This window comes from Spea bombifrons, chromosome 6, assembly GCF_027358695.1.
Source record: "Spea bombifrons isolate aSpeBom1 chromosome 6, aSpeBom1.2.pri, whole genome shotgun sequence".
NCBI classification, from domain to species: Eukaryota; Metazoa; Chordata; class Amphibia; order Anura; family Pelobatidae; genus Spea; species Spea bombifrons.
This window is the reverse complement of record NC_071092.1, coordinates 34,210,987-34,234,804: the sequence shown is the minus strand read 5'-3', so window position 1 is coordinate 34,234,804 and position 23,818 is coordinate 34,210,987. Positions and strand designations below refer to the sequence as shown.

Genomic DNA, 23,818 nt, shown 5'->3' with positions numbered 1-23,818 from the left:
TCCTGACCTTGCATTGTTTGTGTTCTACATATTGTGTTCTGCTAGATTGCAACCTGTCAAGCTGTTATTATAATACAATAAACAGAGATTTGGATAAGAATGAAACAAAATGTATTTATAGTCAAAAAATAATGAGAATACAATCAAAATTATTTCAAGGCAAGCCTGTTTATTACTATAAACCACAGAGAATAAAATTACATGCTCAGGTCTCATTCAAGCAACCAATGCAAAATATAAATAGTAAACAACGTGGGGGGAAAAAAACGTGCCCTTCAAACAGACTGTTCAGCTTGTTTTGATAATAACATTTTTAACGTAATACGATAGTTTGGAAGTTGCTTACCAGCGTCTTGGATTCCGCTTAGTGTCCACCATACTTTAGGAGCTGGGATGGCTAATATAACAATACAGGCTTTAGAAACTACTGTAAATGTCTCTAATAATTTTGTCTTTACATGTTGCTGTAGAAAAGTCCCTGGTATCTTGGAAGCAAAGCAGAAGAAGAGACCTCTAACCTTGGATAATTATAATAAGCCTCTATCAAATATGTGGTTGGTGGACTCATTGCATAGCTTAGGGACTATTTAAAAAAAAAAACATATGTAATTTAAAGCCTCATATGGTATGTAAAGAAATGTACCTCTATTTAAATTACCAGCGCAGTAATTACAAGCAAGAAATAAGATTGCAGAATAAAGCAAAAGTTCATAGATTGCAACCAATCTAATGATGTGTTTCTAGTTCAAGAATTGTCCACTCCCCATGTGGTGAAGAGTCCTCAGGAGAAAAGCTAGTCATTGTGGCACTTGTAGAATCATCAAATGGAGATGTCAAGTCACCCCATTTACTGGAAGTGTCGACTTGTGCTTTACCCTGAGATTTTGAATTTTCTCTAGCTAAAAGTAAAGTTTGATTGATAAGATATTGTGCTAAGCTAAGGTCCTCAGGAACAGAATTTATGATGTCAACATCTGAACCATGCTCAGCTAATAGCTGTCTTAATAAAGTCCAGTCCCCTTCTACAAAATGCTGATCCTCAAAACCAAAATCCATAATCTTAGTTTCAGTCTTCATTCTCTGCTCATTTCCATCTCCAGGATCCATCTCATATATAGGAGAAAGGGACTTTGACGGACGATGTTCATAAATGCAGGTGTGTGCCAATGAGTCAAAATCATCTATGTGTCCTGAAATAATTCATAATACTGCACATTGTAAAAAAGTTTTGCTCTTGGCCCAAAGGCATTGAAGACGAACGTACTATCAATGAGGTAATTAAAGTGAACACACAGACATTTAACACAATATTGATTTCTGTACAGTAAAACATTTACTGTGTAGAAATTGTGAGCAATAGAACTACTCCGACTAAGCAAATTTTGGAAATTAAATTTCAACATTTCTGATACAGAAAATGAGTCGTGTCGACATTTATAAACATACAGAAGCAGCAAAACACAATGACACTCCTTTGGCCGTTTAAATTGACACTTTTCATGTATTAGCTAATGATTGAAATAGGCAGCCATATTTTTAAACATGCAAATGTCACTCAACACAAAGACATATATCAAAAACAAAGAATTTTTTCAAGGGATTCTCCCCAATCCTCATCAAAAATGAACTAGAGATCAATCTATTAGTTTTGTATTTACATGTAAATATATATATACATTTATAACTTTATACTTTGTTTTAAATTTGTAAAAGCAAAAACTTAAAAAATCTAGCAAACAATATTAAGGTTAAATAATTTACTTATATGTGTAGAAAGTGGCAAGAGTTACCGTTTTTATAGCTAATACAATACTGAAATTAATTTTGTGGAATTAAAGATTATTTTAATAAAAAATAAGTAGCCTTTCATTCTGTCCGTGGCCGGTTTATCCTATAAAATCAATAAATATAGGTTTTATAAAGTAAGTTATGAGGTTTATTTGCGGAAATATGATAAGAGAAACAACTAACCAACTTGCACTTGATTTTACAAATGAAGAGGATTTTCTGTCGCAAAAAGACTGTACAAATCTACCTACGATTAACTTTTTGATTTCAAATCTAGAAGAAAGCGCTTGAAAACTGTATTAGTTACTTATTCTGTATCAAGCAGCTATATCAACAAGGTTGCTGTGAAAGTATACGGTACTAGCTGATCCAAACGGCTGACATTTTTAGGTACATATTTTTTTTTTATATAACACTGCAACAGAAAACAAATTCTTTATTTTTGATACTTAATGTTTATTACCTTCTGGTAAAGCAGTATTGGAGTTTTCAGTGGGTGATTCATGGTTGTCTTTCCCTTGATAGACAAGATTATCACTCTTACAAGCATTTTGGGTTTTATTGGGACAAAACCTTTGAGTATCGGGAGGGTCTGCGGTGTAAAGGTCCAAACGACAAGGCCGTGTTTGGGACTTAAATTCACTTTCAGGATGTTTGAAGAAGCCCTTGTGTATATCTGATTGCGCAACATCCGTAGGAGTTTGCTCTTTTGCGGGCAGTACCTCTGTAACCAGTGCCATTCCATCTATGCATTTTTCACTGTGCGCTTCTACATCAGAGCTTTTAGTGTTTTTGTTCAATGCTTGCTTGTCATCTCCATCAGAATGCTCGTTAGTAATTTTTTCAAATACATCCGCTGGTGTCAAAGACTCTGCTTTGTGCATTTGTGAAGAATGAGGCTCTCCCTCATCAGATCCTAGCTCTTCACACTCATCCACAGAAAGCAAAACTGATCGTGTAAAATTTTTATTGCCTGAAACAAGTTGGCCTTCACTGTCAAATTCAGCGACATCATCAAAAGCTAAATTCACTATTCCTTGAAAGGGCTGCGATGAAACACCTGATGGTGCTTTCTCTGCAGAATTTTCAGCTTCTGATCTCTCGTCTTCTGTTTCGTCAGCAGAAGAGGATAAATGTTCTATTTCTTGAGGAAACTGCATGCTACTACAGAGAGCTTTTGGATTACTACTGTGTTTTGGCCCATCTCTCTGCAACCACATATCTGGTCTTTTTCGTGGTACTTCATCATCGCTTGTGGAATTAACACGGAACAATTCAGAATTCTCTTTCTTAACCTTTACATCTATTCTTAAATTGCCATCATAGCCCTTTAGTTCTTCCGGCGTACTGGTATCACTGCTGCTTCTCCCAAGAAAATCGTGACATCGCATAGTGCTGCACTTCGAGATTCCCCTGTCATTTGAACCATCGTCATCTTGAGAACCACCAGCATCATAATCTTCTGACCTGGGTTTGATGTCATCAGATGAGGTGCTTGCACTTCCGCTCTCCGATTCTGGACTCTCTCTTTCTAGTAAAGCACTTGAATGCTTATTCCAGTGATCCATAAACTGAATTTCAGAATTTTCATGTCGCTCTATTACTTTTGTAATGGTACCGTCTCTAGGACATTCCATGATTTGCCTTTCTGATGCAAGGTTCATAAAATGTTCACTACCTCTAAGTGCAGATTGATGGATGGTAGGTATGCCATCTGAAAAAGGGTGGGCAGTTCTTTTAGAATCATGCAAAACACTGCTAATATTCTGGGGGAGTTCCAGAAAGGTTTCACTGGTACTTCGATTACCATTTGGTCTTGGGTTTTTTTCGACCTCTTTTACGGAACATAATTCACTTTCACTTGAACTGTCGGCACACTTGGAATTCTCTGAATCGCAGATTTTTCCTTCTGGTTTATTCAAAAATAATTGTTCATCGACTGGTGTTATAAGATCAATACTGTCTTTTGGATTAAGTTCAGCAACTACTAACGTATTTTTCTGACAGGAGCGATGGTCTAAATCAGACTCTTGTGTATTAGAATTTTGCTTTTGAATTGAACTCTCCCGATTGGACTCATGCTCGTTTAGGTCAGGGTGATATGAACACTGATGTTCCGAATGGCCTGATGGACACAAGGCAGCTCGCTTGCAATCATTTTCTGTGTCCCCACAGCCCCCTGCTTTATCTGTACCTTGCTCCAAATACAATGTTTCCTGGCCATGGCTATTTTCTAATTCAGCAGCAGAACCCTTTTGTTCCTGCGGATGGTTAGAAGCTTTAGAAGATTGTGACCCAATCACTGCTTTCTGCTTTGGTCTTTTATTGTTTGTTGTTGAGCCTTTATTGCCACTTAAACCTTGTTTACTTGGCGTTCCTTTTTGTGCACTTATTTTACTTTCTGATACAAGTGGAGGTTTTGTATTCTTTTTATTTGTCGGCCCATTTTTCTCTGTAGATGTAGACTGACTAATCAACTTTGTGTCTGATTTGACTTCAGGTTGTTTGGAAGAAACAGATTTCACCAGGGTTGTTCCATCGCCTTGTACTCCTAGTTATAAAAGTTGAAAAAAACATAAAAATGGATATTGCTAAATTGGTCCCAAAAAAGATAAAATATTAAGCAGTTAGTAACACTCTTTGAAGGTTGATCAACTAGGTACAATATAGAATCATATAAACATTTGAGTCTACTGGTGATTTTTTTTAGATGTTAATGGACCTTAGGGGTCTTGTACAGTTGGAGATAGGGAGCAGACAGTAGGAAGTAATCTGCGGTAAGGTAGATAATGCAACTTCCCCCCCCCCCAGATAAGAATTGTGCAAACCCACTTTTCATATAAGGGAGGACAAATTTAAATGTTAGTAAAGACATCAGTATTTCAAATTGTCGGTGTATTGTCGCATTTGTGACGATAGCATGTTGTAGTCCCATTTAATGCAAAGAAGAAGCAAAAAACATTTAGGTAAAAGTCTAATACCATGGTCCCAAGTAGAACACATTTAGCTGGTGCCCCTGATGATCTAGGGGAAATTGCACACTTTGTAAACATACAAAAAAAAAATCCTTTACCTTGTTTTTTTGACAGAGCCGCTGGGGCACTCTTCGCCCTTTGTTGAATAGCGCAATTACTAGTTTTGATTGTCTTTTTTTTCTGAAGCACTGTTTCACTGTCTCCATTGAGAGGTGCTTTTTTGGCTGATGGACTGAGAAGAAAAAATTCTGATCAATATCATAAGTGAAAAAGCAGGTATTTTAAGGCAAATATATCTCTATCAAGAATTACCATCATAATTCATATAAAAATATTGCCTTTTGCTTTTTGTTTGCATTGTAGATTCAAGAACGGCAGATTGAATTTCACATTGCACATATGCATACATACAGTGTCTTGCGAAAGTATTCAGACCTCTTACCAATTCTCTCAGTATTGAATTACAAGTATTGAAATTTGATCTGTATATTTTTTTTACAAAAAAACACAAACTCAAAAATCCATTAATGTAATGCAACATTGGTTTTATTTTGGTAATGTTTTATGAAATTTACATTGATGAAATAAACTGCCCTAGCCCAGAATCCCCTTACCCCCAGCCATCAACATGCAGCTACAGGAAGAGAGATACTCTGCAGCTAGGTGCTGGGATCGGTTTCTGGAAGTCAGGGTGTATGCAGGTGTGTGTGTATTTATAAGGGATATCACTGCATTATTGCATACGGTTAATCAAATGGGTTATGCTCCGGTGGGCATCTCATACACCCTATGCATGGCCGGAGTGAAAAAAATAAGGAAAAACTCCCACAGGTTTTTGGACCCCTCAATCACAGCCCTAACAATCCTATTTGTTTGGCTATTTCTACCTATCAGTCATTGATACGTTCCCTCCTATCCACCGTCCCTTCCACTTCACCTCATCAACGAACGCTAAAACAGCTTGTAATAGTGGCAGCTACACGTGGCGACGAAGCATGATGAATGCACAGGTCTACTGTACAGTTTGTTTGTTTTTTAACTGGAAAATAGTGTATTTTATCTGTCATCTTCCATAGAAAAAAAATATCTAAATGCTTTTATTTCCTGGGGGGAAAAATGGAAATCAACTTTGCACAAATTACAAAGGATATTATTTATACAAATTTGGACAGACCTGGTTGTATCCCTGTGGCACTCAGCTTCGTTATTAACCTTTCTCTTGACAGAGGCTCCATTGGTCAACTTTGCTGGAGATTTCCATCTTGCCGCTAAAAAGTGAAAGAAAAAAAAAAAGTGAAAAAGGAGAATACAAGAGATGATTGCCTATGGAGATGGCATGTCTATGTGCTTTATTTTATACATCTGTTAGCAAACACTGGCAGTACAATGGGTTGTACCGAAAAGCTCCACAACTTTAAACTCATAAGATGCCACCTTTGCCACAATCTTTTTATTGGAGGATCAGGGAGAGGACGTCCCAGCAAGCACTGCTATATTGCCCTGCCTGATTTCAAGAAAGGGCAAAATGATTGTGCTTTCGGTGACATCCTCTCCCCCGACTTTGGCTGAAGTTCCCGCCGAGTTACAAAACGCGGACGAAGATAGAAGATAAAAGATAGCAGAACGAAGATAGAAGAGAGGAAAGAAGATAAAAGACGAAGATGTGGAAGTGGAAGTGGTTGGCAGAGAAGGTAAGGAAATACTTTGAGAGCGTGAGAGAGAGAGTGAACGAGAATGAAAGTGTAAGAGTAAATGTGGGCACCAAATTTTGTAACTGAATTAAAAATGAATGTCTTACCTGGAAAGCTTAATGTATACTTGGTCATGGTAAATAACAGAAACACTTTCTATTCTTTTTTGTTAGCCCTACACCAATACAACAAGGACGATTTATAGGATGCTTGTAAGTCCTGCCATTCTGTGCAGCAATGAACTTTGCTAGGTGCTTGTTATGAATTTAATGCAAAGTCCTATGCCAAGCAGACATTAAAACGGCAGGTTACAGCCAATGGGCTAGTGAGAAATACCATGGCCACTGCATGTACCTTTAAACCCATTAAACTAGTATGCTGCTTGGACTTTGGGACAACTAACAATCTCAAAGCCAAGTATACACAATATATACAATTAATCATGTTGCTTAATTATTTGCTTGAAATATCAAACTTAACAATAATAAACGCAAAAAAGCATATATAAAACAAGTCCACATGACTGTATGGGTTGCAATATCTCCAGACACCAATGATTAGCCTTATAGCCAGGAACCACAAAGAGAGACAGCAAATGCCTGGCTTATTGCTAAAGGATAGATGAAGTGAACATTAAAATATTTGATTAGGCTTCATATAGTTTACAATTCAGTTAGACGTCAAGCAGAAAATGATATAACAGCATCTATTTTTAAACACTGTGATAGTGTGTGGCTCAAAATATACACTATGACTAGAAGCTTGTAGAGACTTGACCATCACACCGATATGCAACCGAGTCTATCTGCTTTAAACATCCGACTCTATAATATGTAGATAAAGGACTTACCCCAGCACCCAGATTGTACCCACAGAAATTGCACCCCCTACATACATTGCTGGTACTGAGTGCTGGGATTTGCCATCATATCACGCCGCTCTGCACTAATTTGGGGCCGATTAGAGGGAGATCTATGATCTGGCCCATAGCCCCTAATAGAGACTCTGGGGCTAAAGTATGCTAGTCAGGGCTATGAAGTTGAGACTCAGGGCTTCAGCCCCAGTAGCCCCACAGCGACGCAACTTGGCAATGGCGGCATCCTTTGACAGAACCACACAAATACTGCTGAGCTCCATAGCACCTGTTGGCAATGGATGAGGCTGAAACAACTAAACTCATTAATTAGGGGTGCCCACATATAATTTGGTCATATAGTGTAATTCGGAGGTCATTTGGCAGTAGAAAAATCATGAATGCCAATGGGTGAATCAGTGCCCTGAGCAGTTACAGAACAGCTGTACGGGCTTTGTGTAGCTCTTAAAGCAAGCCCTGCACGAGTACTGGTATGTACCAACCCCTAGATATAATCTGTAGTATTATAAAGAATATCTATCTGGCCACACGCATCCAGGTCCACTTCTACTAGCAGCAGCTGAGAAATATTTCTCCTTTTCTTATGGAAGACACCACCAAACAGGAAGCTCATGCACTCATTCCCTGTTTCAAGCAAGGACACCTCCTTATAAATGGACCACCACCTTCCTTGTTTCCCATATCAACTCATACTAGGGCCGAGTCAAGCGTATGACTAGAACAGTCTCATTAATATATACAGTAGCTAACAGCGGATGGATTAGTAACCGAATATTCAACAGTTCATAAGAAACAATAAACAGTCTGGCGCTGCATAAATACCTGTAAATAGATTTCTGAAAGCGAGAAAAGAACTGAGAAAAGAATCCCATGTGAGAGACATTATCTCCTTAAGGGCCCTGGTGAAATATCACCTGTAATTTTTCTGTTCACTGTTGGCAATTTCTGAGCGGGTTGCATTAAACTGATGTGATGCAAGATATTTTCCTCTGTGTGCACGTGCAAGCTTCAAGGTACCGAATCCCAAGTGGGATGGCTTTCCATAGGGCGCGATACTGAGAGTTGCTTGTTCTCTGTTAAGCATCTGTGAATACCTTTAACAGAATACGCAAACTTGTCTGCCAACAGGCTGCCTCCATAAGGGACCAAGGCAAGTGTGAACATCTGAGGCTTTACATCGGTTTCGTTTAGTAGAAATTTATCTGAGATTGGGGGTTTGGTGCGATGCAGGGTATTTCTTTTTTTGGTGTAAATGTCAGATATGTATAAACCCTACTCAAGTTAATGGTTCCTACTTCTGACCTCTCAAGAAAATAACTAAGCCTGGTGATAGCATGGACAGGTATGAGGATTTGGGATAAATCTCTAAGATGGCGTCTTTACTTGAATTACCACTTTGTGGGTGTCCTGCATTAGAAAATGGACAGTTTCGAGAAACATTTCTTAGCAGACATTTAGTCTGTTTAGACTAAAGTTAACAGAAAACCGAAAGAGTGAATTAGTCTAGTGTCAAGGCTTATGCAGACACAACAGGGTTGGAGTATAGAAACAACGATCATGTGTCTATTGTTAGGGACATTTCATGAGATATACAGTATCTATGGAGGACAGTAGGCAGAGGAGGACTTCAATGTTTAAGCAGCACGAGATCTTTTAGACCTAGGTTCCTGAGCAGGAGTGCCCAGTCATATTCCCCAGAACGTCAACTCTGCCAGGGTTCTAGGGTTCCCCCCGCGAATACCTAATCAAACAAGTCAATCAAGCAGCTATAGTCACTGAGGAACGTGACATATTGTGCATAAAAACACGTTTTATGCTTGCAACTAAAGAACAGGGTTGTAGACCATTCAATATGTACTCACTCATTCCTAGATCCTTAGAAGCATCCAAAACACATTTTTTGCCACCTTGTGGAGAACAATTGGCTGGCTGGCGACATTCATCCGACGTTCTATCATGGTTTGCTTCTCCAGGTGATTTGTTGGACAAAGGATGTTCTCCATTGGAGAGCACAGATTTCCCATTTGTACATTTGACTGGAGATGAAAGTTCTTTGTTAGTCTTCTTTACAGATTTTACTTTAGCCTGTGAATTTATACCACCATTTACAACTTTAGGTCTAGCTCCTAGTCGCTGAGACAAGGCTGTTTTTTGTGCGCCTGTTGTATCTCCCTTGGCATTACAGCTCTCGGTTTTTGCACTTCCATTGGATTCTGGCTTGGGTTTTGAAACAATTTTTGGTTTGGTTGCAACAATTTTCTCTGCGGGTTTCGGGTCCTTTGTACCCTTTGTGATAGGTTTCTTGCCATCCTTCCCTTTCACATCATCTTCCTTTCCTTTCCCAGAAGAATTTCTATTACCATTTGATGTGTGTCCAGAAGCTCCCAGTGAATCAGATTTCATCTTCCTTGGATAAAACAAACTACCTTCAGAATGTCTCTTACTTTCCACCGTCTGAGAAGATTCCTTTATTTCCAATATCCTAGATCGACTCTGCTAAAAATAAGAGACACAGTTTGAGCATACCATTTCAATCATGAGAACAGTTACATCTCTTACAATGATAATGCCCTAATGATCTCATATGAGGAGCCAATTGTGTAAGCTTATACAGGTGGTAACACAATTAACCAAATCTTCCCCGCTGTGTTATTAATTTAACTATGATATCTGGTGACAAATTTGGAGAGGCTAGGAAATGCACAGTGTAGTGTAACGATTCAGTGGGAGTACCAAAATTATTAGATCTAAAAATTACCGTGGAATTATGCATTTACATACAATAAAAAATACAAAAATATCTCTGCAGATAACTGACATTATTAGAACACATTCACAAAAAATGGAAATATCAATATTTAACCCTTGTGGTTACCATCTAGAAAAACTATTGGTCAGCTCACATACCAATCCACACATAGACACATATACATCACAAATAAGCGATGATTATAGCCTGCAAAACATTTCGATTCTGGCGAACAGATAAAGTTAAATCCCTTTTACACTTTACCTGAGAGCTAGTAAGTACTGGTTTCTTTGTAAGTCTTCGATCATCACCTTTGTCAACAGCAGCTGTGTAATAAAATTCAGAAGCAAGAAACGGTGATAGATAATGTATCAGACAGCATTAAACACAATATCCACAAGCCTAGCATAAAAATACAAAATATAATTTCTAAAAATACATTTGTTACATTTTACAAAGCAAAATAAAGGCATTGGGCAAATAAGATCGCACCCATATAGATATTTTAAACTACCTGTAAGAGAATCCCCGTCTCCTCCACCATCTGTAAACTAGCTTCGAACAGACAAACAATGGAGTTTATTATATATTTTTTGTTCTAGATGCTTGCTACAAAGGATTGATCTCTGTGATGGTGTCTGTAATACACAGTCAGATCCCTCTGCAGTAAAAGGCAGCATGAAGAACGGTCTTCACAAGACTATTACCTACTAAGGCTTCTTCGGGGAAATGCCTGCATCAAGACGGAAGTGCAATCCCCGAGCTCTGATTTATGAAGAAATGTTTGTCTAATAACTAGCAAATGTAAATAATTCAAAGTCTAAAGAGCAGCTGTGAACACATTAACATGAATCATTAGATTTGATGTATTAACTTTATTATTCCACTAAAACGAAATGAGTATGGAAATCTATGCAGAGATATTAAGACCCCCTGATTTTTATTAATATATGTATTTTGTTAAAATAAGCATTTTTATATATAAAAACACATGACCACCACCCTGCTAATATATTGTTGGTAGTAGTACACACCAGGGGCTACAATTACACCTTTATGCGGTATAGAAATATGCTTCGTAACAATATTGCACGCATAAGCGTAAATGAACACCAGCCCCACACCCACAGAATCATATTTTCCTATTCGATAATAAATAATCAAATCAGGAACGCTTCGGCTAATTATCCCATTCTTTACTACATAGCTCTTTGCGGTATTATTCATGTGAAAAATATTGTATATGTGTGCAAACAGAAAACAAAATGTGATGCCTCCGATAAGGGCCATGCATGCACAATGTCACATAAGACATAATGTCACCGATTAACCACTTGTGTGCTTGAACAATGCTTAATACATCACTCCGGCATGCGGCTTGGATCCGAATCAAAAAAAACAAAACATGCTTTCTTAGTGGCCGATTTTTGCGTAAAAAAATTATATATTATATAATTCATGTTTTGTCAAATGCGGCTTAAAATATAAATTTATTATGGTTCTACTTGTTCCATTTTGCTACTTTCTAGAAAACCCACAAGCAAAAAAATCTAAAAATTTAATTTTAACATTAAAAGACAGTATTAGAACCTTAAATCTCATCAATCTTTTAAATGCTTATTTCAACATTAAGCTGCACATCTTGCTTGAATATATGAGAAGCAATCACAGTGTAAATATAGAATCCTATAGCGTTGAAAGATGGCTAACATACCGGCTTGTATTTTCTGTTGATTGCTTGCTCTCATCAATTTCCAGCCCTCTGTGTGCCGAACAGCATAAAAAGACTGAAGCAGGAAGGTCCACAGCTTATCGCGCACAGCCTGTATCTTGCACGTAAAACCCTATGTTCAAATAACAAATCAGCAGCTGGTGAGAAGCACATTTCTATGGCAACCAGTCATTATTCCTCTCTCTGAATCTACTTACTCCCTAAGCTATGGCAGTGATGTCATCACTTAGACGGTACGACGGCCTAGTGGAAGGGGTTTAGAACCAGCTCTGCTTCTGCAGTTACAACCAGCGTGAACATGAAACGGCTGCAACCAGACGCTGAAACGCCATCTTAAACACACAGACTTCTTTACTGGAGCCGCTCTGCCAGATGACTGCAAATACACACGGGATCGAGGATCCCGCTCTTCTGCTCAGCAGTTGAAGGACCCTGCGGGTTCCTTCAGAACATCAATTTACAGTCCCTGTATCACAACATTATCATTATTCTTCTATTTATATAGCGCCAACAATTTACTCAGCGCTTCTTACAATACATACATTCAAACGGTATGACAGACCTAGAACTGACAGACCAAGACAAGCCGATACACATTGGGTAAAGAGGGCCCTACTGGCAAGCTTACATCCTTCCGCGTAATTACTATATATACACACACACATATTATAATATATATATATATATATATATCCCGTATTTATCGGCGTATAACACGCACTTTTTAAACCTAAATACGAAGCTGAAACCCTACCTGCGTGTTATACGCCGATAAATCCTAGACCTGCACGATTTGCAGCGACGTCTCCCTCACTTCCGGTCCTGGGGAGGGTGCGTGTTACAAGCCGGCAAGTACGGTATGTATATTATATATATATATATATATATATATATATATATATATATATATACACACACACGCAGAAAGCAGTGGCTAATACACAAGCGTGTAGATTCCTCTTGTTATATACAAGCATGAATCAACAGTCATTGATAAATATATTTAACAGTTTATACTACTGAAACGTGTCACCAAATAGATAAGTTCTGCAAAGTGAAAGAATGAATGTCATTTATTTTACATGTAAGAAATCTCTCATGGGTTCCCTGCACTCTGACAAAGCCTCGCGTGACCTTAGGTTTTTCTTAATACTTCAGAGGCGACGTCTGTATTATTTGATATAAAACATAGACATACTGTTTCTTGATACAATCTCTTCATTCTTTTTATCGATGTGTATACATACAAAAGTTTGCTGCTGATTTTAAGATCCAAACTAGGTTTTTTGGTCAATTTACATCATGATCAAATCAGGGGACACCAAGTAGACTATTATAGATGTCTGGTCTCTTTTAAGCTGTAGGACTTTGAGACAAAAACATGGTCATAGACTCTGGTTTATCACAAGGAGAGCTGCAAAGGAGAATGCAGAAGAGGAATACCGATGATCAGAATTTCGATGTGACAAGGACTGCTTTAGATGCGGGCGGACAGTATTGTGGGTTTTTTGGCCTTTGTGAAAACTGGATCTTCTGTGGAAGTGTGTTCCCGGAGACCAGACTTCAAAAGCTGGTACGGGGAGAAGGATGAAAAGCCAGTGGATCACAAGGTGGGAGCTGTCAGTGTTGCAGCCAGAGGCTTTGCAGGTTTTTCTTCATTATAGATTTTAAATTCATTAAGAATAAGAATTCAGGTACAAAAAGTGGAGATGCACTTGCAGTATGTGTAAGGTTTTAAGAGCAGGGCTACCTTCTCCTTCCGCGTCGACATGCTTTACGTTTGTTCATGCTATTGTTTCTTTTGTATTATGTCCATTTTAATGTTATTGTTAATTTGGTATTATCCCTTAATTGTAATTGAGCTACAGAATCTGCTGGTGTAGAGTAAGCGCACTCTCAGCTTCCGTGTGCGAATGGGGGAATTACAGGGCACAAGTCACTGACTGGGTTAGTAAATGAACCCTTAATATGCTTCAGACAGCATTATGCTTCAGACAGGAACGTTGAATAGAAAAAAACAATAAAGCAAAAACAAAAACAAAAAAAAAAAAAAACTTGTGCTTGTGGAGAAAAGGAAGTGCCTTCTTGTGCTCTGAGCGGTTTATTGCGATGGATTGTGGCTTGCTGTGAAATAAGCCACTTAGTGTTATGTGATCTTATTAAGATAGTATTCTCTATGTTAGGGAAAAGTGGGCCTTCTAGCCATAAACTAAAATGCCCTCAACAGAGTAATCTTAAACAAGACAACAATCTGGCAGAGGATAACTTGAAATAGAAAAACATGCAACACCTCCCACTGGTTGCCGCTTACATAAGAAAACCTTTCCCATTTGCTTAAGAATTAAATATACTGACACTTTAAGGCCAGTGGGCGCTAAATGACATACAATGTACATGCTCATAAGGGATGAAGCCATGGTATGGTTACGGCATGACTTGACATCATGATGACAATATGTAAATAATTTAATGCAGCCGACATCATTTGCATAATGGAGTGTCTTGGGTGTCTTTAAGATTTAAGCATATTGACATAATTCCTCCTGAGCTTCTGAACATGGGTACCTTCCAGCCTGTCTGTAAAAAAGAATGTGCAACAGCCTTTCACCACTAGAACAACAACTAATATTTACAAAGCACCTCCCAGTGGGACTCAGTGATTTTAGCACATGCTCTTGGAATTAACCGAATCGGCAGCTAAATAATAGGTGTTATTATTATCCAATCAATGGCGGTCACTTATCGACTCCAGAAGGGTGAAGTGCCGAGTTTAACCTGTCAGGATTTGAACCCGCGACCCTGAGGTTTGAACAGGCACTGCGATCAGGGCAATTAACAGCTGAGCCATCACATGGTCACCAGTTACACACCAGTTACACGCTAGACTTGTACAAATGGACCAAAACCTATTCATGCCAATTTTTCATTTCATTTTTTGTCAGATGAAATTCAAGGTGCTTTTTACATTTGGAAATGTAATTTGTTGTCATTCACGCTCTCATGCTTTTTCACACTCATGCTCTCTCTCTCTAAATGCCTATCTTCTTGTGCCGATTTTTTGTCCTTGTTATTCTGGCCTCCTGATGGACAATCCTGCAAAAAGGATGGAGCTGCACTGGCAGGCCAGGTTCACTTAGAAGCAAACAAACACATGAGAAGCAGCAGAGGAATAAAGAAGACGAAGTAGTCAGGAAAAGAGACATGGACAAGAAAGCGGTTGGTGGAGAAGGTAGGGAGACATTAAGAGAGAACGTGAGAGCGTAAACTTAAATTCAGGGCTCTGGAAATGCTTCTTTGCGATACAACCCACTCATTAGGGTACTTTGCCTCTGAAGAACTTACCATTTCATTTTGTGATGCTAGATTCAATAGCTCATCCAAAGCCATAAACAGAGAACAACTGTTTTGGAATGAAATGCTTTTCTCGACTTCATTAAAAACTTGTTCTAGAAGATATGGTGTACTGCTCATCCCCTGGGCCTGCATGGATGACAGAAGAGGTAAGTTGGGAAAGCATGTAAAAAACAGGGGCAAAAAATATATGTACGAGGTCATTTAAGTTTCCAAAAACTGAATGTATTATCTGTGACATCATTGCTGAGCACAACAATGGCAGGCTAAAGAATGACCACAGGTAGTAAACATAGAATGTGACTGCAAATTAAGAACCATTCTGCCCATTCGGTCTTCGTATTTGTCCCGTTTCCGTTCTCTGACTTGCGTTATATTCAGGATATCCTTATGTCTACTATGCAGGTTTAAATTCTCACAGTGTTTACCTCTACTGCTTCTAATGGCTGTCCGTTCCACTTATCTATTACCATCTCAGTAAAGCAAGACTTACACTACATGTAAACCTATTTCCATGTTATTGTAATGACTATTTTTAATGTGATCACTAGTGACGGCTGTTGAAACAAGAACACCTAAACACATCCCTGGAACAGAATGATTTCATGCAATGTTTTAATGCAATGTGCTATTTACTAAACATAACAAGCCGTTATCAGATTAAAATGACATTTACACAGTCTGAGTAGAAGAAACAAGTCATGGTCTGTAGTAAGTGGTTATTCATAAAAACATCACTATTTATATAAAAAGCAAACAGGATACTCCTTACCTGTAACAATTGGGAAAAACTTTGGCTCTTTATGATCTGAGAAAAGTTTGTGACCATGAAGCGTACACACTCCTCTTGAAGCTCCGATGCCAGATCTTTTGCCCTTTGTGCCCATTTCACACCAGGGAGGCTGCTGCTAAGTCTATCACTTTCCATCAAAAGAAAAGCTGCATTCCTGTAAGACTACAGATAGAAAGGTCATTTTCTCTTTCCTGGTTCTAGTTAAAGTACTAACTGTGAAGATAAAAGACACACGGTTCAGTGCATCAAAACATCACAGGCAAATGTTTAAACAAAACAAAAAGGCTTGATGGTCGTAGTTTCCAATGGCAGCGGCTGTATGTACAGTCTCTGCAATTAAATATTTGACCGCGCACATAATATCATGGCTGCCTGTTACGAAATACTAGAAAAAGAATCTGTCAGATACCTGTCCATACCATACAGACAAGATGGATTAGTCAACTATTCAACAATTCAGTGGCACATAGGGCACAAACCACTTAAGGAAATTACTTTCCTTGTCTGCCGAACTTCCCTCTAGTTTTTTGAAGACAGGTAGAAACAATGGACATCTGCTACAAGAGAGGTATAATTGTGCAAAATACGAAAAACCTATTCTAGAATATATTAGCAAATACTGAGTGCTTGAGTCATCTAAAGTCCAGCAGATTCCCCAAATGCACACCGCAAATTAAATAATTTTGTAAGTCTCCGATCTTTAACTGCCAGGATGAAACTGGGACAAGAAGAGCAATCTATTTCCACCGCCTCTGATAGTTTAGCTAAAACAAGAAGATATTAAACTTACCAATGACTGAACCAAGGCAGTAAGGCACTGTCTCTGCAGATCAAAGGGTAAACTGGCAAAGCTCTTTTCAGACCAACATTTTACAAAGTATTTCTCAACCCATCTGTTGGAAAAATGGGAGAACAATGCAGAATATATTGTCACTTTCAGATGGACATAATGCATCTCACACAAGCCGCATACAAGTCTACTATACAAGCCATGAACCACAGTTCCGTGTGTCCATCTCAATATTATTCTTACATAACATGAAACGATATACATTTAAATAACATTGTACTATTTTCATCGAAGCTTATACACTTATTGACTATCATTTAACCGAATCGAATATGCCAATGATCTGCTCTACTTGTAGACCGTACCTCATACAGGAATTATACAACTGTTCCTCTCCCAGCGAGTGAGCGATGGAAAGGCATTCTAACACCGACGGCTGCATACCAACCACTGGCTGAAAGGGAATACAAATTATTGTGGCTTCTTTGGAATATTGGCTGGTTATAAAGACCCTCTACCCTTCAGGAAAAGCTAAACAAACAAATATTCACATCAAAACCAACTGAACTACTGACGCGTGTCGTGTTGAGCTTTATGCAAGTTGCAGGCATAGAACGAACCAATTTAATTCTCAGTTCAACACAAAGCCATTTAATGTTTACTACTGAAACAAAGAGTAAGGCCTTTCGGAAAAAAGTCATTGATTCTTCAGCTTTCCCACATTTCCGCGGTCAAATTTTAACAATACCTCTACTAGATTCTCTTTAAATCTCAAGCTAATTTTTGTTTTAGTCACCTTCAACAAACATGTTCATTACTGCAGCTCTAGTCCTCTAACTTTTCATATTCATCAAGTGTCAGACTATACAGCCCTTCTGACATTTTTCCCTTTCTGGGGAAAAAAAGCCTGTCCACCTATACAGGAACAAATATTCCATAGATCATGACATATGTTTGAGAAAAAAACATTAGGACATCGATGCAAAAATTTTAATATAAAGCCTACAGAACTATAACAAAACGAGCATTTATCATTTGCTTGAGTAGTAAGACGTGTACGGTTTATGGACAATGCAGGTGGTGTTAATGATCTGAAGGTGAAGCGTATGTACCTTATGGAAGAACTTGCAGTAGTCTCTTTTCAGAACATAAATTGCCACTTCTTTCAGGCCTTCCAATCCATACATATCGGCAATAGAAAGTATATGACTGAAAGAATTGGAGAAAAAAAAATGTAATTCTACATGTAAGCAAACCTAGTTTTAAAATGTCGAGAACGTTATTTGTGTGAATACTTAAACATTAAAGGGAAATCCTACCGATGTTCTCTTTTTTCTGATTTAAAATAGTTTTCCTAGACAGCTGCATTTCTGTCACATATGTCTGTGTTCAGGAGTGTTATATATTGGCCCAATCTCCTAGACAAACTTGGAAGACCATTTCAAAAAATCTTGTGTGATGCAAAAGAGTTTTACTTTACTGAGACGGTACCAGATAAATGGAAAAACATTCCAACATAAAACATCCTCCCATCAGAAGCCGTGGATGGGATTTAAGCGTGCATGTATCCTGGATCTAAGGCAAGACCAAGGACTGATTAAGACCCAAGCCTTTATATCTACCTTATCTTTAAGCTAGATATAAGATAAGGCCAGGGACTAAGGGAAGTATTCAGAGGTTGGGCAGACTGGATGGGCCAAATTTATATTTTCTGCCATCATTTTTTATGATTTAATCAGGAAAAATTGGCAGACTTGATGGGCTCTCATCTGTCGTTAAATTCTGTGTTTCTATCCCATGACTGCCTCCCATGGCAGCCTTCAGATAAAAGAAGTTTTCCAGAAGAAAATGACATAAAACCTGTTTTTATTGAATGCCAAATAAAAAACACAGAATTTTAAATATATTAAATATGTTTGAATTGGACCTTCCCCGTAAAATAAATATTAGTGACGGGTTTGAAGTCATTTAAAACTTCACCACAGCACAAAGACGCCAGACACAGAGGACGTGGGCAATCAGTCTGTAATCAATAATAAAATAGTGGTTGAAAGGGTCGTTACAACGTAATTTGTTCACTGTGTAGATCAATGCTGCAGCAGCAAACCCAATGTCTGTGTAGGACAGTGCGAAAATACAGGGAATAATGATGGCTGCCTTTCCAAAGATTACCAAAGTCATGCAAGGTCACAAAATCTGGGTCTCCAAGCCCACTGCTGAGCGTGACCTTGTGGGAACATGCGAGAAGCCTCAACGATACTCGCTACAAGTGAATATTCAGAATCATTTAAAGCAGTTCAACACAAATAGCCCCCCAAACAATTATACCAAATAATACTTTAGGAGTCATGGTATTCTAACTGGTATTTCACAGATCTGATACTATTTCAATATTAAATATATTTAAGGAACAACATTTATGCGATTATTGCAGGTCTGGGGAGACAGCTAACCAGAGGATTTCTAGATTAAAATATATTACAAACCGAAAAATTCCAGATAATCTGTATTAAGAAACCTAACACACTTTTATGGGAAATTACTCTCACACTCCACTGTGTGTGTGTGTGTGTGTGTGTGATATATATTATATATATGTAGTCCCACTTTATTGCCACCTGTTCATAGCTAAAAATACAACCTTTACATTACCAGCTAAACAAACACATCTGTTTAATTTACAAAGAAAAACATATTTAACCAAGGTTTTCAGAGTATAGGTAAACATGCCCCGTGTTTGTGTATAAGGTTGAATTAATTACCCAGGCTCCACATTCTTAGGCAGGTCCAGTATCGCTCCATATATGAAATGCATCATGACAGTCATATCTACGCTGCAAATGCTGCAAAACAGAATTCAAATAAACGAAAACACCACAAAGCCCCACATCTCTCTCTCGTCATACACATGTATAGCGCAGATTGATCCACGGGCTTGTCAGCGGTGGCATATTGTCTCATCTAGGTTTGTTTCTGTAGCTTGCTTGGCTAATATATTCCAATACTAGGCAAAGCTCACATCCCAGCTAACTACTTCTACCCATAACGGGGCCGCTACTACTCTGCCGCTACCTGGCATTACTCACTCGCTAGCCTCTGAAACCGGTCCTCCTGCTCCCTATTTACTTCCAGTTTTCGATTCAAAACTGCACCCGGCTTCTTCTTTCAGCAAAGAAATTATAAATTCACAGCCATCTGTTATTTCTGTTTCAGCAGAATTATAATTAAAATGGCCTATAGCTTGTGGGTTTTTTTGTCAGGGTAGCTGTTTTGGAGATATTTGGTTTAAAGGGGACATTTAACCCATAGAAGCGGAGATCTGCATCCTACATTGGCAGGGCCAGCATTATCTATTCAAAGTCTGTCCAGAAGTTCTCTGCCTTCTCCTCACCCCACTGTTTCAAAAGGCTGCTCAACCCATCAACAAGAGTCAGCAACTTAACAGTAGGGGAGAGATCAGTTAATGGGAAAGACTAAGCGAGGTACTGCAAACATGACGTTAAAGCGGCTGCTCCCTGCGATATAGACATATTAAAATGGCTAGATATCGTTTCGTTAATCTGTAAACATAACTTTAGTTTATCGCACTGAAACAAATAAAGTGAAGATCAACTTTAAGAAAAGTAAATTAAAGTAAATAAATGTCACAGTGATAATAGATACGTATGCTGCAAATACCAATTAAATGCAATTATTAGTAAAAAGAAAAAAACATTCTAGATTTGTGAACAATGTACTTACCCTCGAATCTGGATGAGATCTTGAGAACTCTCAGCCCAACATCCACTTAACATTGCAGCAAAGTAACTTGACCTGGCACATAATATAGCCCTGCAAAATGTAAAGAATATGAAGACCCCACACTTCTGTGTCCAGTATGTAGCAGTAAGAGACCATCACATCTGTTTACTATCGTGGATTTAATACATGTATGTTACATTACATGTTAAGAGATGAACTGTGTGTGTGAGATTTCTAACACTTACTCCGCTGCGTCAGGGAAAGGAGAAGAAAAATATAACATTTCAAACCAAGGATGAATTGTGAACCGTTACCTGTGTGCCAGAAACTGTTTATCTTCTGTTTGAATGGTAATGTCAGAGCACCAAGAATGAAGGAAGAGACAGAGCAAATCATTTCCGAGTTCAGAAGCAGCTTCCAGTTCAAAATGGTCTGCAAACCATGAGAATAAACAAAATGTCAATGTTTATCTGTTTTCAAAGGAAAAAATATAGCGGTGCTGTAACACACGATAAAAAGTACCTCTTAAGTTACAATACTGCACATATTCACAATGTCCAAATGCTACAGAGGAGCTCAAGAGGGATTGTACAGTGGCGACGAACTGCAGCATGGGAGACATCTTTGTGCCGAGCGCCAGGATAAGGTATTGTATAAAATACAAAGAGAATGGTGGCAGAAAATCATTTGCCAATTGGTCCATTTATGCATTTCCCAAACTTTTTTGAATTGTTTTAGTGGGGTATGCTGGCAGGCGGTCTCAGAAGGTTGTGCAGTACAGGAGGTACCCACTGGACAAGCGCCACCTACTAATCTTCCTAACCAAGACACCGAGCAGCGGCCCAATGTGGAGCCCAATCACCCAATGGGTTGATATCTACCGTCTACCCTATGCCTGAACTAGAATAACGCACGGGGGGGGGATCCTGCGATACAAAGCCAAACCTGGTCAACTTTCTGGACATCAGCAACTAACCGTACCTACGCGTTTCTACGTATCTCACCTTGTGTTTCTGTTTTATTCCCGCTCTCCACAGGGCATTTCTCAACATCTTTAATAGAAAGCAGGCGCTTGCCATCCTTATCCACGGCAGACAGGTTCTCATCATGAATACTACTTTTTAAGTCATCATTGTGTTCTTGTGTTGACTTCAGCCACTCATTGTCTATTGAACCCAGAATGCTCTCTTCTGTTTCTTTAACTTTGTAATGTGAGGAGTACACAATTCTTTAAATAAAATAAAAACACGTCAGATTGAATGACCCTAAATAATTACTAAAATATAGAACATGCTTTAAAAACACAGACAAATCACTTGCTAAATAACCAAGTTCCACCTCTTAACTGCATCATTAGTTACAATTCTAACACATACATGTATTTAGTGATATAACCAGGCCGAGCAGGTAGTCGGTACTAAAACATACAACCCATCGCATACATTCCCCGACCAGACGCTCTGCAAAGTATTTGAGTTTATTCACTAAAGAGAGAATTAGCCGGAGAGTTTGCCAGAGAGTCGTGGTTTCAACAATCAGTTGACACTTTCCTCAAACATGGGTAGTTTACCTTCACTTGGTTATATTATTAGTTTACGCAAATCATCCAAAACTGAGAAATTAAAAATTACATTTTATTGAAGTCCATTCATAAATAACAACAGAAGAAAGCAAGAGGATGCGATCACTGGAGTAATGGGCTATATAGGACCTTGCATATAAACTTGGCATTATATAACGATTAACATTATTAGACCTGGGATTAGGTTACTATAGAGGTTTTTTGCATGTTTTTCTTTGGATTACATTTGAAGGTAAAAAAGACATTTTTAACTTACTTTAAAAAGGCTTGAATTTCAGAAGCTTCGACATTGGCCAGAGTATTTTTCTCTGCTGATGAGTGTCTAGTAATATATCGGTAAAATCTTGGTGTTCTGGCCCGAAGCACGGCCTTGTGCGCTTTAAATTTTGATTTGTCAACGCAAAGAACAATATCTGTATGGATTTCTTCATTCAGAAGTCTGTAAATCAAACACGAAATAAAGAGGAAAAACATGACCAATGCACTATACAATATGCTAAATATGTTAAAGCAGAGTATTGTGTTAACCCCTTGTGTGCCTGAAGAACCCAGTCTTATTAAGACTCTGTTGTCGCGACTGACTTCATGTTTAACAAACCAGACTAATACGTGGAGGTTTTTTTATTTTATTTATTGTAATCGTTCTCTCCTGCTGTCCTTAAGTCAATTGCGATGAAGTCCGCAGGCTGGCTTCTAGTCACACCAAGAAGTCAAACTACACCAAAGAAAACAAGGGTTTTATTTTAATATATACGGTACACAAAGTAAGAATATACTGTCCCATCGTAACTTATGGTAGTTTACTCTATTGGGAGGCCGGAGTCCACCTCTCACACAATGCGGACTCTGAAAGCAGTTTATTCTAGAAATAGTGTGTTCTGAAGTGTCTGCAAAATACTGAAGAAATGAGACACGAGTTTATTTGGAGAAGTGAAGAAAGCACCTGTCAGGCATCACACAAACCGAAGCCATACCTGAGCAGGTCTCTGCCGAGCTGGTCACACAGCATGTCCTGCAGCCTGCGCCTCTCTGCCACCTCCTTGGCATAAACAGCGGTCATGTCTGCAGGGGCTGCCCGACCACCGGCTGCCATCCCCAGTTACCCCAACTTCCGCCTCACACTGCACCGCACGCACACCGGATCCCACCCTCCTATGCCACAAACAGATCATAATCCGTTATGAAGCATCTGGCAGCGCAGATTCACTTTTACGTCTCCCGAGCTTCCCGTTAATGATGATTCATTGCTAGTGAAAGCACACAGGCCTCCAACAACTCTTTAGGACAACGGCAACTCATGTAACCAAGGTTACAGCGGAAGAAACGTGTAAACAGGCACTGAGATGAGAAGGTAACGTAAGACCCCCGAAATCACACTCTCAAACCACAACGAGGCCACGTCCCCTGGGACTAACAGAGACACGATGCCCCGAGGTCACGCATATTCTATTCATATGCTGCAATTCGAATGTTCGTCCCCTCGCCGACTCCGACGTCAGTCCCGGAAGCACCGCACCAAAACAATACGCGCAGCCAGTCGCAGCTAGCGGGTTATGCTGTCGTGCATTATGATTGGACAAGTCAGAGCAGGTGGAATGAGGGGCGGGGACTTAACTTTGTTATTTGAGTAGAATGCTATCGAAGGACCCTCCCAGCCAAATGCGAGTGCCCGATGAAGTGAAGAGTAAACTGGAATTTTACACTTAGAGCCGGTCGGCGTAACGGGGATCATACCGCATACGACAAACAGGG

General features: G+C 38.9%; 1 protein-coding gene across 2 annotated transcripts; it reads right to left on the bottom strand.

Moving 5' to 3' along the window:
• Positions 1 to 627: 627 nt before the first annotated feature.
• On the bottom strand, positions 628 to 23,540 carry BTBD8 (BTB domain containing 8). Of its 2 annotated transcripts, none has more exons than XM_053470233.1 (18): positions 23,041 to 23,540; positions 22,323 to 22,505; positions 21,489 to 21,712; positions 20,799 to 20,916; positions 20,485 to 20,574; positions 19,506 to 19,586; positions 17,856 to 17,952; positions 17,109 to 17,197; positions 16,744 to 16,846; positions 15,933 to 16,115; positions 15,152 to 15,289; positions 11,792 to 11,921; positions 10,342 to 10,403; positions 9,191 to 9,824; positions 5,938 to 6,031; positions 4,862 to 4,995; positions 2,252 to 4,339; positions 628 to 1,190 (listed from the first exon to the last, which is right to left on the bottom strand). In XM_053470233.1, exons 1-18 carry the CDS (start codon positions 23,157 to 23,159, stop codon positions 727 to 729), a joined length of 5,031 nt encoding a protein of 1,676 aa, XP_053326208.1. In that variant the 5' UTR covers positions 23,160 to 23,540; the 3' UTR covers positions 628 to 726. The 2 variants fall into 2 exon arrangements, with proteins under 2 accessions (XP_053326208.1, XP_053326209.1); XM_053470234.1 differs by having other exon boundaries at positions 9,191 to 9,821.
• Between the last annotated feature and the right edge of the window lie 278 nt (positions 23,541 to 23,818).